The sequence below is a fragment of the Amphiprion ocellaris genome, chromosome 12 (genome assembly GCF_022539595.1).
Source record: "Amphiprion ocellaris isolate individual 3 ecotype Okinawa chromosome 12, ASM2253959v1, whole genome shotgun sequence".
Taxonomy (NCBI): Eukaryota; Metazoa; Chordata; class Actinopteri; family Pomacentridae; genus Amphiprion; species Amphiprion ocellaris.
In genome coordinates, this window is record NC_072777.1 from 224,004 (window position 1) to 240,000 (window position 15,997).

Genomic DNA, 15,997 nt, shown 5'->3' on the forward strand with positions numbered 1-15,997 from the left:
ATTAATTGATTGATTTTACCTCTTTGATCCGCAGTGTGGGTCAGGAGACCATTTTCCATTGGATTTGGCTCACTTTTGACCCATTCTATGCATCAAAGGGTTAAAAGACGGTCACATGGACATGACGTCACAGAATGGGCGTGGCGTAGTGTACAGCAGAATCCCAGTAAAATGTTCTGACAATAAATTTATTAAAAACTCAGAAACTTCTTTAAACTAATGTTCACAGTTTGATTTATTTATGAATGTTCTGCTGTTTTCCCTCAGCCTTCCACTAACAGGAGCTGTTTGATAATAAGAAACAGAAGAACCTTCAGGTTTCATTCTAACACAGAATCTCTACCTGTAGGAAATCACCTGTCCACATGTAGAGGCTGTTTCTGTGTTTTCTGCCTCTCCTCTGTGACTTCCTTCATTAAATCCTTCTGATTGCGAAACGTTTCTTCCGTCTGTGTTTCTGAGATTTTCTCTCTAAAAGTGAACAAACTGAACTCAGAGTTCCAGATTTTCCTGCGACTTCAGTGTTTTTCTGAAGTTTCAACATGACGGCTGATCTGTTTGTGTCTCAACTCGTCTCTCCACATGGAACTGAAACCACAGCTTCATTATCAGACTTTATTACATCAGCAGAAAGACGTGATTCACAGATTAGACTGATGGAGTTTAACAGCAGAAAGCAGAGAATCTACATGTGAAACTAGACTCATTCAGGTGACTTCAGGTGAATGTAACACATTAAAAGCAGGCTGCTGATTGGTTATTCTGTAGAGGTGAATCCTGCTGGTGATATTTTAATAAATATGGGAGTCAGAACTCTGCTAGAACCTCAGAACCTCAGTGACAGATCAAGCTAACAGCTAACAGGGAACGTTTCCACAACGTTGGCCAACATTAGCAGTAATCACGTTGTAAAGTTTGACTATAACTTTCACAGAATGTTTTCAGGATGTCTGTCGTTTCCAGCAACGTTCCTGTGAGGTTACAGGTGAACTAATGCTGACAGTCAGAGGACGTTTCCATGGCAACACATTATGTTCCATCACAACAAAAGAAGAACATTTTCAAAGCAACATTCCAGAAATGTTTAAGGAACTTTAGTGCACTGATTAAAAACGTTCGTGTGATCTATTAACTGAAGTAGAACATTTTACCTGCAACGTTCTGAAGACATTTCTGGGATGTTGCTGAAGAACCATCAGGAAATGTTCTTCTAACGTTGCACCAGGTGATCACAGAGGAAAGACTATCTTCATGCAACATTCAGAAAACATTCAAAGAATGTAAAGAACGAAATATTATCAAGTGCTGTTTTCAGAGCATAACCAGGTGATCCCCAGGTGCTCTCCAACAGGCTCCGCCCCCTACAACAACCCTGGCTTTACCTGATTGGACAAACAACGGACCATCATGGTGGCCATTTGGGAACTTTCACTGTTAAAAACCAAAATAAACCAAAGAGTTTTACAAATATCTGAGGTGAGAAATAAGCTGCTGATTCTATCTTCATTTATTAAAACAAGAACGTTCCTCAGAGGATCCTGAGGGCATCTTGATGGACATCATGGAGCTACAGCTTCATGGAGCTGCAGCTTCATGACAACCACCATGGAGCTGCAGCTTCATGGAGATACACCACCAAGATGCTCCCAGAATGCATTGCAGGGCTGCTGGAGGTGAATGTGGAGAAACCTCAGCAGACGGTGACGGCTTCAGATGGACTGAGTTTGTTCAGACTGTAGATCTCTGGAGGAAAGACAGCTGCTGCTCCTTCTCTTCTTCTCCTGCACCTTGGACACCAACAGGTGGAACATCTCCACCACATTCAGGACCACAGAGAGCACAGCCATGGAGAGCATGAAGATGATGAAGATGGTTTTCTCCGTGGGTCTGGTGATGAAGCAGTCCACCAGAGAGCGACAGGGGTACTGGGAGCACGAGATCTTAGTGGGCATGAGGATGAAGCCGTACAGGAAGTACTGGCCCACGATGAAAGCCACCTCCAGCAGAACCTTGGACACCAGCTGGACCATGTAGCTGAGCAGGAGGACACCCTTCAGCTGCACCTTACCGTGTTCGTCCGAATACTTGGGAACCACGATCATCCCGTTTTTCCCTCGTTTCTGCTCCAGACGTCTCCTCAGCTTGTTCTCCCGGCGGATCACCAGCAGGACGTGGCCCAGGTAGATCAGCGTGGGCGTGGACACCACCAGGATCTGCAGCACCCAGAACCGGGTGTGAGACAGCGGGAAGGAGCGGTCGTAGCACATGTTCTTACAGCCGGGAGACAGCGTGTTGCAGTACATGTTGGACTGCTCATCACCCCAGATCTTATCCACGCCAGCAGCCAGGATGAAGATCCTGAAGAGGAACAAGACACTCATCCAGACCTTCCCCACCACCGTGGAGTGGGACTGGACCTTATCCAGAAGAACCGACAGGAAGGACCACTCTCCCATGATGGACCTCCAGGAGAACAGCCAGGACACAATCTAAGAGTAAACAACAATCAGTACACAACTATTAGTACGCAATAAAATATTAGTACACATCTATGAGTACACAACAACCAGTACACAACTATTAGTGCACAACAATCTATTAGTACACAATAAACTATTAGTACACAACAATCTAAGAGTATACAACAATCTATCAGTACACAATAAACTATTAGTGCACAATAAACTATTAGTACAAAATAAATCATTAGTACACAACTATTAGTACACAACAATCTAACAGTATACAACAATCTAACAGTACACAATAAACTATTAGTACACAATAAACTATTAGTGCACAACCATCAGTATAGTATAGTATAGTATAGTATAGTATAGTATAGTATAGTATAGTATAGTATAGTATAATATAGTATAGTATAGTATAATTGTTCTAGTGTAATTATCATAATATGGTAATACTACATTATTCTATGCTAATAATAGTATTAGTATTATTATTTTCCAATAATTAGTATAAACAGTGAAAGAATCAGTTTCCACTCAGATATTCTGCTGATCAACGCATTTAAATATCAATCAATCAGAATTATTGATCCTAGAAGAACTTTCATCTTTAAAGCTGCTGCAGTTTCAGTGAATCTAAATCTGAGACGTTTGATGTTTTCTGTAGCTCAAAAGATTTGAATCACATTTATCTCCTCCACCTCGAATCATCTCAATCTGCTGCTCCTGACTTTAACCATGTAAATAAATCCATTTTCACAGATGAACTCATGGATAGCTGATGTTATGTCCGTTCTCAGGGTTCCTACCTCGGTAACGCCTGGTGCAGTCGGTCCTGCAGTCTCTTGTTCTCACTTCCCTCTTATAACTCAGACTGATTGCCAAACCTTCCCACTGTGGCCCTCCCACAGAGCTGTGGACGTGACGTTGTGTGGTCGCTGACGGTCTGGAGGAGTGGAGTTATTCACCAGAACCAGATCAGACCAGCAGCTGCTCGGTCAAAGGTTCAGCTAAGTTCTCCTCAACTGGTTTGAACGGAACATCTCCATAAAACACAACTCAGCTGTCTCTACAGGAACCTCAACGCTTCTTCTCCAGTTAAAATAATGTTCATCAAATAACCAACTTCTGGCAGGTAAAGAAACACGGTTCACAGAGAGGAACCAGCTGAAGCTTCAGAGACATGAACCTGAAGCTGCTCCAACATCCACCTGAAGCTCCAGCAGAAACATGAACTTGAAGCTCCAGCAGAAAGATCACGAGACAGCCGGTAAACATGTTTTCTGGAACTAAAACTGTTCTGGTCTTTGTCGTTAATTTTGTCGTTCATGGAAACTGTTCCAGAGTTCTGGGGAGAAACACGTTTTAATACAAACACCCTGCAGAGATGGAAAACATCATCTTTAGAGCTGCAATAATCAATCAATCAATCAATCAATCAATCAATCAATCAATCAACCAATCAATCAATCAATCAATCAATCAATCAATCAATCAATCAATCAATCAATCAATCAATCAATTTCAGCTTCTCCAATGCGAATATTTTCAGATTAAACTCTGATTGATTCATATTTTGGCTGCACAGTGGATCAGTGGTTAGCACCGTTGCCTCACAGCTAGAAGATTCCTGGTTCACGTCCCGGCCTGGTTCTGGTTCTGGTCTTTCTGCATGGAGTCTCCATGTTCTCCCTCCAGGTTCTCCAGGTTCTCCAGCTTCTTCCCACTGTCCAAAACATGCTGAGGTTAATCAGTGATTAATGTTTGTGTGAATGTTTGTCTCTATGTGTAGCCCTGGGATAGACTGTTACCTGTCCAGGTGAACCCGCCTTCACCCTAAGTCAGCTGGGATAGACTCCACCCCCTAATGAGGATAAAGTGGTGTATAGATGACAGATGGATGGATGGATGGATCTCCAGTTGAAGCGCTGCTGTCCAGAATCAGAGGAAACGAGTGGTTTGAAGATCACTACAGGAAGGAGATCCAGGAGGGTTCCTCTGTTGGTTCCTCCTCAGGATAAAGAAGTTCTAGTTGGTTCTACAGGATGTTGTCTTCTCAGCAGGTAATGATCAACGCTGGTTCACTAAGAAACTGTCCTGATGCTCAGGTGACAGGAACACCAGATCTCCATGGCAACAGTCTGACATGTTAGACCAGAACTGCAGATGTTTGTTCTTTAACAGTGAGCAACATGTGGTAACTCAGGACTGATGGATTCATAATGTTTCTGATGAACAGGGCGTTACTGACAGGGAGTGAAATGTGGCTGAGATCAGACGCCTTTTACAGAAAGTGATGAAATCATGGAAACATCACGAGTTTGAAAGGAGAAGCTGAGATCAGCAGGTTTCATTAAGTGAGTCAGCCCAAAGCCTGGACACTATTTAAGACTCCAGACGTCTGGATCTCCTGTTGGACTCAGGATCTCTGACAGGCGAGTACTTTTACTCTGTGCCTTCAGCTGGTGTTGGTCTGATTTCTAGAAGCTGCAGGTCTGGATCAGGATAGAAGTAGAACGTTCTGCTGATGAAGGAACTCAGATAAAATTCTGATGTTTGGTTGGACGTCTGAAGATGTGAATGAAGTTTGATTTAATGACAGAAACAGGAATTCTTTCATTCATCTCTCAGTTTTCTGTTTACTCCAGTAGCACTCAGAGGTACTTTTACTCCAGTACTTTCTCCTTCATCTCAGACGTACTTTTACTGCAGTATTTCCAGGTTCTACTGCGTTCTCCTTCATCTCAAAGGGAACGTTCCACAGCGTTGATCTGACGGATGTTTGCCCAGATGAAGACCAGAGCTGTGATTAAACTGAAGGTTCTCGGTTCCATCAGAACGTTTCAGTCATCGTTTCTAAATGACTGTTAAATATATTTTGGATCATTTATTTTTGATATTTGATGTTTTAAATAGTTTTTGGTGACATTTTTGGGATAATTTTTTCAATGTTTGAATGCTTTAAATTATTCAATTTTTTTAAATTTTGAACATTTCTACAGATTTTTGATCATAGTTTAGTTTCTTGTTTATAGCTTAAATCATTTTTAAGTTGATTTTACTTTGATTTTTGGGAAGTATTTCTGATTTATTTGTAACTTTCCCTCCAGGCTTCTGTGTGATAAACCCTCCATCATGGGTGACTGGTCCTACCTGTCGGCGCTGCTGGATAAGGTCCAGTCCCACTCCACGGTGGTGGGGAAGATCTGGATGAGCGTCCTGTTCCTCTTCAGGATCTTCGTCCTCGGAGCGGCTGCAGACAACGTGTGGGGAGACGAAGCGTCCGAGTTCTCCTGCGACACTCAGGAGCCGGGATGCGAACACGCGTGCTACAACTGGAAGTTCCCCATCTCCTACGTCCACTACTGGGTGCTGCAGATCACCTTCGTGGCCACGCCCACCCTGGTCTACCTGGGCCACGCCGTGCACGTGGTCCACAGAGAGAAGAGGATGAAGATGAGCCGCTACACCGACGACAGGGGCAAGGTGAGGATCAAAGGCATCCTGTTCTGCACATACGTGACCCAGCTGCTCTTCAAGATCCTGCTGGAGGTGGGCTTCAGCGTGGGCCAGTTCTACATCTTCGGCTCGGTCTTCATGGTGTCCGTCTTCCACTGCCCCCTGACTCCACCCTGCGCTCACTTCTCTGGAGCTCAGTGTCACGTCTCCAGGCCCACAGAGAAGACCATCTTCATCATCTTCATGCTGGTGGTTTCGGGGATCTCGGTGCTCCTCAACATCATCGAGATTCTTTACCTGCTGTGCAACCGGAGGAGGAGCGCCCAGAAGAAGATGTTCGCTCAGCAGCATCTTCTGGCTCCACAGCAGCCTCCCTCCAACCAGAGCTGGACCAGCAGCTATGGAGGCTACCAGCCGGCCAGAGGAGAAGAACACCAACACAGCGAGTCCATCAGCAAAGAAAAGTACACCTGACTGAGAGAAAAGACATCTGTTCCACGTGTCTGCATCCGTATGTTTTCCACGTGATGAATGAATGGGGCATTGTGTTTCCGTTCTGTTCTACGTTCTGTGTTCTAGGTTCTGTGTTCTACTGTCTGGATTGTGTTAAAGGTTCTGAACTGAGCTGCTGATGTTCCTCAGATAATAAACTGTTCTGATCTAACAGGTCATGTGACTGAGCTGCAATAAACGTTCAACTCTCATCCTGTTTGTGTGTTTAATGTTTCAGTAACTGTTTTTAGGTTCAGACAGAACTTATAAAGAACATATAAAGAACATACAAAGAACATATACATGGTTCTAGTCATGTGTTTAACTTTGTTCATTCTGCGTTTAGAACGTTGATTCACCTGAAACAATTTTAGTTCTGCTGACTGAAATCACCTGAAAGTTCAAACTAATGAGACTCAGATCATCTAAAAATGTAATAATTCACTGAACATATCATAAAATCTGAACTATAATAAACCTGGCTTGTTAAATCCATCTATAATCTGATAAAACATAATAACATGTTTAATGTCAAACCTCTGGAGTTGTAATAAAATGTTCATTTTCAGTCCAGACGTTTTTTCTGTTTTTAGAACGTTCTTTGGGTTTTCTGGAACTCGAAGATGATTGGTCGGTGTTACAGGTGGAACCAGGTGAGATCAGAGCAGCTCACCTGGAGGCTTTAGACTCTATTATTTAGGAACTTCCTGTTTCTAATGTTTTGTTAGCAGCTGAACAAGCAGAACATACATGTCACAGCACATACATGTTCTCACACGCTTGTGATGCCTCCTGTCCACCAGTAGGGGGAGCTGTGAGTCCAGCAGAGGAGGGGTTTAATCTAGAATGATATTTAATAATGAATTTAAATCTGTTAATGGACATTTACCCTGCAGGGGTTCTATAATCAGGATTAATCCTGGAGGTTCTCCTCTTCTAGAACATCAAATCCTTCCTTTGTGGGTGAAAGAGAAAATAATCTTTCCATCTCAGATCATCTCATTTTTACTACAGTTTCTGTCCAAACCTCTGATTCTGACATGATTAAAACCTTTATAGTATAAAGTCTGGACATTTCTACAGGTTTCTGTGAAATATGAAGTACTTTCTGAGATAAAGGAGGTTTTAAAGCCGCCCACCGATGAACTGCAGCAGGTTTTAGAAACACTGAGGCTGTTCAAAGAACGACACACAGGAGGTCTGTTTGTTAACAAAGGATCAATAAAGTTTTATTCTATTCTCATCAGGAACTATTAAAGACTTTTACATTTTTTAAATACTTGTTTCTGTTTACTTGTATGTATATATATTTATTTATTGTTGTATACAGCTCTTCATTGTTTGTTATAACATGTTGTTTTGGGTTTTTTTGTTGGAAGTGCCAACAGAAATGTAATGACAATAAATCTCCCTGAATCCTTGAATCCCTAAAAGTTTAAATCCAAAGTCTTGGTAGAAAGTTTATTCCAAGAAGAACCCAGTGTCTCCATCTGAGCTGCTGGAACTGGAACTCCTTCAGAGGAGTCACAGGCTCCGACCAAATACTAAACCTCAGGGTGCTTTCACACCTGTTAGTCCGCTAGAGTGGTTCGTTTGGACCCAAAAGTTGTTACAATGTTGCTATTTTCAACTGGTTCGGTTCGCATTCACACCAGTGTTTTCGCAGTTGAACCTACTCCAATTAATGTTATATCTCCCCCCAGTCGTTTGGCGGCACTGTTTACAAAACAAGGCGTTTAAGTTTGTCCCCTATTCATCGTAAACGCAGGCTCTCGATCAAACTCGTGTGGAGAATGTGGTTTAGCTAGCGCGAATTTTTTTTCGCCTCTCAAAATTCCCTGTGCAGGTTGCTACGGAAGCTCCCGTAGACCAAAAAGTCTGCTGCGCCATCAAGCCGGTCCGAATGGAGACAGGTTTGTGTTCTCACCAGGAGCGAACCGAACTGGAGTTCACATGGAAGCGCACCGAGACCACCTCCCGAAAGTGGTCTCGGTGCGGTTCGTTAGTCCGAACCAAAAAAATCTGCTATGCTTTCACATCAGCCCAAACGAACCGTACTTGCAGGTGTTGCAGACTCCAGTCCGCTTTAAGCGGACTAAAAGACGTAGGTGTGAAAGCACCCTCAGATTCTGTCCTGGTCCTGGACCAGTGGACCAGTAGACCTGTAGACCAGTGGACCAGCGGACCAGTGGACCAGTAGATTGGACCAGTAGATTAAACCAGTAGACCAGTGGCCCAGCAGACCAATAGACCAGTAGACCAGTAGATCAGTGGACCAGTGGACCAGTAGATTGGACCAGTAGACCAGTGGACCAGTAGATTGGACCAGTAGACCAGTGGCCCAGTGGACCAGTAGACCAGTGGACCACTGGACCAATAGACTGGACCAGTAGACCAGTGGCCCAGTGGACCAGTAGACCAGTGGACCAGTGGACCAATAGATTGGACCAGTAGACCAGTGGACCAGTAGATTGGACCAGTAGACCAGTGGACCAGTAGACCAGTGGACCAGTAGACCAGTGGACCAGTGGACCAGCGGACCAGTGGACCAGTAGATTGAACCAATGGACCAGTAGACCAGTGGACCTGTAGACCAGTAGACCTGTAGACCTGTAGACCAGTGGACCAGTAGACCTGTAGACCAGTGGACCAGTAGACCAGTGGAACAGTAGACCAGTGGACCAGCTTTTTAGCCAACAGAGCAGCTGATTGGGTCGTGGAAGTCTGTCCAGCCAATCAGTAGATGTTCTGTGGACCATAAGGTGAGAGCTGTGTTTGTATCCGTGGGACAAACTAAACCCATTTGCTGGGTTTGGACCAGAGCTGCTCCTCCGGTCCTGTTGGTGGATCCATGTATCTGAAGGTGCAATCAGGTGAGGAGGGAGGCTGGTCTGGAACCTCAGGATCTCTGTTGGCTTCATCAGACCTTCAGCAGAACTGGGATGAGGGTCAGCACCACCAAGTGTTCATGAGGGATGGAGATGAAATGTGAGAAGGTCGGATGGATGCATAATCAGCTTATACCGGACCATCATAGTGAAGAAGGAGCTGGGCCAGAAGATATAATATAATATAATATAATATAATATAATATAATATAATATAATATAATATAATATAATATAATATAATATAATATAATATAATATAATATAATATAATATAATTATATTATATTATATTATATTATATTATATTATATTATAATTATATTTATATTAGTATTTATATATTATATTAATATAATACATAAATATAGTATAAATACATTTATATATTGTATTATATTATATGATATTATATTACATAATGGATGGGGCAAAGAAGTACAAACTAGCAAATCATGGAAATACTACTGAAGTACAATGAAATTGTACTCAAGCAAAAGTAACGATATTGAAAATGTAAAAAGTTCTGCAAGGACACAAGTATTAATACTAAATAAAATACTTCAGTATTTACTTCATGTACTGCTGGTATCCTCTACTACTGCAGTACTGCATCATTTACTTTATATACTACTGCAGTACTGCATCATGTAATTCATATACTATTGCAGTATTGCATCATGTACTTTATATACTACTGCAGTACTACATCATGAACTTCATATACTACTGCGATACTGCATCATGTACTTTGTATACTACTGTAGTACTGCATCATATATTGCATATACTACTGTAGTACTGCATCATGTACTTCATGTACTGCTGGTATTTATCACTACTGCAGTATTGCATCTTGTACTTCATATACTACTGCAGTACTGCATCATGTACTTTATATACTACTGCAGTACTGCATCATGTACTTCATATACTACTGTAGTACTGCATCATGTACTTCATATACTACTGTAGTACTGCATCATGTACTTTATATACTACTGTAGTACTGCATCATGTACTTTATATACTACTGTAGTACTGCATTATGTACTTCATATACTACTGTAGTACTGCATTATGTACTTCATGTACTACTGGTATTTTCCACTACTGTATTGCTGCATCATGTACTTCATATACCATTGCAGTACTGCATCATGTACTGCATATACTGTAGTGCTGCATCATGTGCTTTATATATTACTGCAGTTCTGCGTCATGTACTTCATATACTACTGGTATTTTCCACTACTGTAGTACTGCATCATGTACTTCATATACTATTGCAGTACTGCATCATGTACTGCATATACTGTAGTGCTGAATCATGTACTTTATATACTACTACAGTACTGCATCATGAACTTCATATACTACTGGTATTTTCCACTACTGTCGTACTGCATTATGTATTTTATATACTACTGCAGTACTGCATTATGTACTTTATATACTACTGCAGTACTGCATCATGTACTTCATATACTACGGCAGTACTTCATCCTGTACTTCATATACTACTGCAGCACTGCATTATGTACTTTATATACTACTGTAGTACTGCATTATGTACTTCATATACTACTGTAGTACTGCATTATGTACTTCATATACTACTGTAGTACTGCATCATGTACTTTATATACTACTGTAGTACTGCATTATATGCTTTATATACTACTGTAGTACTGCATTATGTACTTCATATACTACTGGTATTTTCCACTACTGTAGTGCTGCATCATGTACTTCATATAGTACTGCAGTACTGCATCATGTACTTCATATACTATTGTAGCACTGCATCATGTACTGCATATACTGTAGTGCTGTATCATGTACTTTATATACTACTACAGTACTGCATCATGTACTTCATATACTACTGGTATTTTCCACTACTGTAGTACTGCATCATGTACTTTGTATACTACTGCAGTACTGCATCATGTACTTCATATACTACTGCAGTACTGCATCATGTACTTTATATTTAAAGTAATTAGTAACTAAAACTGTGACATACTATACAGCACTAAGTGAAATATTTTCCTCTGAAAAAGTAGCAGAACTTTAAAGTACGCGACTGACGTCACGGTCATGTGACGCAGCGCCTCGGTGGGTCGTCTTATAAGCGGGTCGGGCCGGTCTCCGGGTCATTGTGCTCCGGTTCTCCCTCGGTTCTCCCTCGGTTCTCCTGCTGGATAGAAGCCGGAGGAGGTCTTCTCAGACGGACTCTTTCCCTGCTGGATCCAGGTAAGTTCTCTGGTTCTGGTTCTGGTTCATTGTTCTGTCCATCCGAACTCGTTCCTGATCCTGTCCTTATTGTAGACAGAACCCCGGAGAACAGAACAGGAGAATCTGCTACAAACTTTCTAAAACTTCCTCGGGTTGTTTTCCAGCGGAGTTTATTCTGAACCAGACTCAGCTCCAGAGGTTCAGGACGGTTTTATTTCACCGAACTTCAGTTTTCTCTTCTGTTTCTATAAAGTTCTAAAGTTCAGTTTGAACTTCTGGTTCTGCTTTAAAACACGGAGGAAAAGAATGTTTAACAGAAAAACCTTTACTCAGCTACTGTATTCAGCTACAGTACTTTATCTAGTTACTTTACATAGTTACAGTGCTCAGTTACAGTACATAGTTACAGTACTTTATGGAGTTACTTTACATAGTTACAGTACTTTATGGAGTTACTTTACATAGTTACAGTACTTTATGGAGTTACTTTACATAGTTACAGTACTTTATGGAGTTACTTTACATAGTTACAGTACTTTATGGAGTTACTTTACATAGTTACAGTACTTTATGGAGTTACTTTACATAGTTACAGTACTTTATGGAGTTACTTTATATAGCTTTGGTACTTTATGGAGTTACTTTACAAAGTTACTGTAGTTTTTTTTTTTTTTTTACAGAGTCACAGTGTTTTACACAGTTGCAATACTAGATGACAGTACTGGACTGAGTTACAGTACCATACAGTTACTTACAGAGTTACAGTACTAAGTTAGAGTTCTAAGTTAGAGTACTAAGTTAGAGTTCTAAGTTAGAGTACTAAGTTAGAGTTCTAAGTTAGAGTACTAAGTTAGAGTACTTTCCACACTGTTTGAGTTGTTCTCAGCAGGTCGGAGCTTCGTCTATTGTTCTGCTTTGTCTTCATCAGTTCACCAGAATCAGTCATGTAGAAAGTGGCGGGAGGTTCTCCATCTGGTACCAGAACAACTTAGTGTTCCGTTTAATACCAGAACAGCTTAATGTTCTATGTAGTACCAGAACAGTTTAATGTTCCGTCTGGTACCAGAACAACTTAATGTTAAGTTTAATAATAGAACAGCTTAATGTTCTATCTAGTACCAGAACAATTTAATGTTCCGTCTGGTACCAGAACAGCTTAATGTTCTATCTAGTACCAGAACAATTTAATATTCTGTTTCATTCCAGAACAGCTTAATGTTCTATCTAGTACCAGAACAGTTTAATGTTCCATCTGGTACCAGAACAGCTTCATGTTCTATCTAGTACCAAAACAACTTAATTTTCTGTCTGGTACCAGAACAATTTAATCTTCCGTTTTGTTCCATCTGGTACCAGAATAAGTTAATTTGATCTGATACCGACAGAAGAACTTGATTTTAGTCCTGGTTCTGTTGGTGTTCTGTGGATCTGGTTCCTGCGGTCCAGTAGAACGGGTTCTGCAGAGCTTTGCTGGTGTTTTTTATGGATCAGAACCTCAAACCTCCTGCTGGTCTGAGGTCACGTTGGGGTTAGAGAATCATTCTGACTTAATGAAGCGTTCTCTCACTGAATCATAGGAACATTAAGGAACACATGGAGCTCTGGTCTTCAGAACTGGTTCTAAAGGCCTCATGGAACAGAACCAGCAGGCTCTAAAGTTTCTAGTCAGGATTCCTAGATGAGCTGTCAGTGAATCATCTGTTCATCCGTTTCAGCCTTTTACTGAACGAAGAACGTCGTTTTTCTGTGATCGTAGAAACAGGAGAACCAGAACCGCCGTTTGCCATTAATATCATGTTAAAGTGAGGAACTGGGTTCTCCTGGTGTATCTACCAACGTTTAGGAGGATCTGCTGTACTGGAGTCACTAAACTTCATATTTTGGTACTAAACAGGACTTTTGATGGAACTCTGGTCCACATTTTCACCATTTTCTGACATTTTAGAACCAAACAGCTGACCAGTAACTGTTTACATGGAGTAGAACAAAGCTGAGCAGATTTGTCTGAGGTTCTCTAAAGGTTCTCCGAGGTCTTTCAGATGTATTTTCTGTGGAGGACATAAAGCTAATGGAAGTTGTTGGACGTAGAAACTCTGCTAAACTTTAATCAGAGCCATTAGTCTGAAAAATGTGTTCTTCAAGGTTCCTCTTTGGAACGTCTTTGGAACGTCGGTAAGTTCTCGTCCAGCTGTCAGGAATCAGATCCTTTATCTGAAAACAGTGATTTTAAAAACCCACTTTGTTCTGACGGGTTTAGAAGACAGACGGTGTGTCGCTGATGTTCTCTAGTAGTTTGTCGTGTTTTAACAGAACTCTGATGAAAACATAAATCTGATCGTTTTTAATCCACGTCTGTTTCTGTCGGAGCAGTTCCAGCTGATGTGAGGAACTTAATGAGCTCAGTTTAATCAGAAACAGCTCGTTAAAGAAGTTCTGTGTCACTCTTGGTTCCATGTTTTCACTTCATGTTGATAAAAGTGGGTTCTGTCTGCTCTAATTGGATTAGCTGGAGTTGTGCGTCAGAAAACATTTGGTGTTGTCCAATCAGGAAGCTGTTTGATCCCATGAGGTGAAGAATGCGGAAGATGTTCTGTAGAAACTGAACTACTATTCCTCTTGTTTTTAACTGTATTATTATGGATGACACATGAAGACGTTCTCTGGTTAAATCCTGTCGTTGTGTTGAGGATGAAGGTTCCTCTAATGAGTAAATTGTCATCAGCTGACTGACGTTCTCCAGGATGGAAGTTCATCTCTGATAGATTGTCGCTGCACTCCAGAATGTTTTATTTCAGATTCTGTAGTGAATCAGGTGTAATGCTGCTGCTTCATTCAGCTGTTCTGTTGTTTGTAGCATTAGCATTAGCTGGTTATTAATAAAGGCTTATGGTATCATATCCTAATTAAACTGCTGAACGGTTAAACTGTTGATCCGTTCTGTACAGAACCAGCTGAACTCTCCAACCCTCTGAGAAAGCCGAAGGCCTGAAAACTAAACCTGCCTCTCTGTCCACAGCTAATCTCCGTCACCATGGGGGACTGGAGTGCTCTGGGTCGTCTGCTGGACAAGGTCCAGGCCTACTCGACGGCTGGAGGGAAGGTGTGGCTGTCGGTGCTCTTCATCTTCAGGATCCTGGTTCTGGGGACGGCGGTGGAGTCGGCCTGGGGCGACGAGCAGTCGGCATTCAAATGCAACACGCAGCAGCCCGGCTGTGAGAACGTCTGCTACGACAAGTCCTTCCCCATCTCCCACGTTCGCTTCTGGGTGCTGCAGATCATCTTTGTGTCGACGCCCACGCTGCTCTACCTGGCTCACGTCTTCTACCTGAACCGGAAGGAGCAGAAGTTCAACCGAAAGGAGGAGGAGCTGAAGGCCGTGCAGAACGACGGCGGCGACGTGGACATCCCGCTGAAGAAGATCGAGCTGAAGAAGCTGAAGTACGGCATCGAGGAGCACGGCAAGGTGAAGATGAAAGGAGCGCTGCTCAGGACCTACATCGTCAGCATCTTCTTCAAGTCCATGTTCGAGGTGGGCTTCCTGCTGATCCAGTGGTACATGTACGGCTTCAGCCTGTCTGCCGTCTACACCTGCGAACGCGCTCCGTGTCCCCACCGGGTGGACTGCTTCCTGTCCCGGCCCACCGAGAAGACCGTCTTCATCATCTTCATGCTGGTGGTGTCTCTGGTGTCGCTGCTGCTCAATGTCATCGAGCTCTTCTACGTCTTCTTCAAGCGGATCAAGGACCGGGTCAAAGGCAAGCAGCAGCTGACGCTGTACCCGAGCGGCGGCACGCTAAGCCCCGCCCCCAAAGAGCTGTCCACTACCAAGTACGCCTACTACAACGGCTGCTCCTCGCCCACCGCCCCGCTGTCGCCCATGTCGCCGCCGGGCTACAAGCTGGCCACCGGGGAGCGGGGCACCGGCTCCTGCCGAAACTATAACAAGCAGGCCAACGAGCAGAACTGGGCCAACTACTCCACGGAGCAGAACCGGCTCGGCCAGAATGGCGGAGGAAGCACTATTTCCAACTCCCACGCCCAAGCCTTCGACTTCCCCGACGACACCCACGAGCACAAGAAACTGTCCTCGTCGGCAGGACACGAGCTGCAGCCGCTGGCGTTGATGGACGCCCGGCCCTGCAGCCGGGCCAGCAGCCGCATGAGCAGCCGGGCCCGGCCGGACGACCTGGACGTCTAGAACCGGGCTCCGCCACCACCTCCGCCCAGCTGGGGCCTGGCCAATCAGGACACACTTGATGACATCAGAGGCGGGACTAACCTCAGTCTGCAGTAGAGACTCTTAGTCGGTCAAAGACTCGGTAACACTGTCAAGGTACAACATCTGCAACTCTAGAGGCCTTAACCCAGAACCAGAACCAACAGGGACGCTCCTTAGAACCACATTGGTTCCCTGACTGACTGACTGGGTTGTAACTTGCTGAGATTCCA

General features: G+C 43.0%; 3 protein-coding genes across 4 annotated transcripts in view; 2 read left to right on the top strand and 1 right to left on the bottom strand.

Annotated features, from left to right (window-relative positions):
* Positions 1-217: 217 nt before the first annotated feature.
* LOC111586610 (gap junction Cx32.2 protein-like) lies at positions 218-3,811 on the bottom strand. Its single transcript, XM_023296367.3, has 2 exons — positions 3,278-3,811; positions 218-2,489 (listed from the first exon to the last, which is right to left on the bottom strand). The coding sequence occupies exon 2, from the start codon at positions 2,454-2,456 to the stop codon at positions 1,710-1,712; it is 747 nt and encodes a 248-aa protein (XP_023152135.2). The 5' UTR covers positions 2,457-2,489; positions 3,278-3,811; the 3' UTR covers positions 218-1,709.
* A 753-nt stretch (positions 3,812-4,564) lies between these two features.
* LOC111586608 (gap junction Cx32.2 protein-like) lies at positions 4,565-6,631 on the top strand. 2 transcript variants are annotated; one of them, XM_023296363.3, is made up of 2 exons: positions 4,565-5,128; positions 5,579-6,631. In XM_023296363.3, exons 1-2 carry the CDS (start codon positions 5,049-5,051, stop codon positions 6,399-6,401), a joined length of 903 nt encoding a protein of 300 aa, XP_023152131.1. In that variant the 5' UTR covers positions 4,565-5,048; the 3' UTR covers positions 6,402-6,631. The 2 variants fall into 2 exon arrangements, with proteins under 2 accessions (XP_023152131.1, XP_035797978.1); XM_035942085.2 differs by lacking the exon at positions 4,565-5,128 and adding an exon at positions 5,159-5,288.
* Positions 6,632-11,444: 4,813 nt separating this feature from the next.
* Positions 11,445-15,997, top strand: part of gja1b (gap junction protein alpha 1b) — a 6,265-nt gene continuing 1,712 nt past the window's right edge. The window contains exons 1-2 of the mRNA XM_023296362.3: positions 11,445-11,566; positions 14,565-15,997. The exon at positions 14,565-15,997 is cut by the window's right edge and continues 1,712 nt beyond it. Coding sequence (XP_023152130.1) covers positions 14,580-15,746 — 1,167 coding nt within the window. The 5' untranslated portion in view covers positions 11,445-11,566; positions 14,565-14,579 and the 3' untranslated portion in view covers positions 15,747-15,997. The remainder of the gene's footprint in view (positions 11,567-14,564) is intronic.

Bases quoted from the DNA above. Each gene is read 5' to 3' on its own strand.
- LOC111586610 (XM_023296367.3), bottom strand. From the start codon at position 2,456: ATGGGAGAGTGGTCCTTCCTGTCGGTTCTTCTGGATAAGGTCCAGTCC.
- LOC111586608 (XM_023296363.3), top strand. From the start codon at position 5,049: ATGAAGTTTGATTTAATGACAGAAACAGGAATTCTTTCATTCATCTCT. The intron at 5,129-5,578 runs GTACTTTTACTC...CTTTCCCTCCAG, and splicing joins TACTCCAGTAGCACTCAGAG to GCTTCTGTGTGATAAACCCT.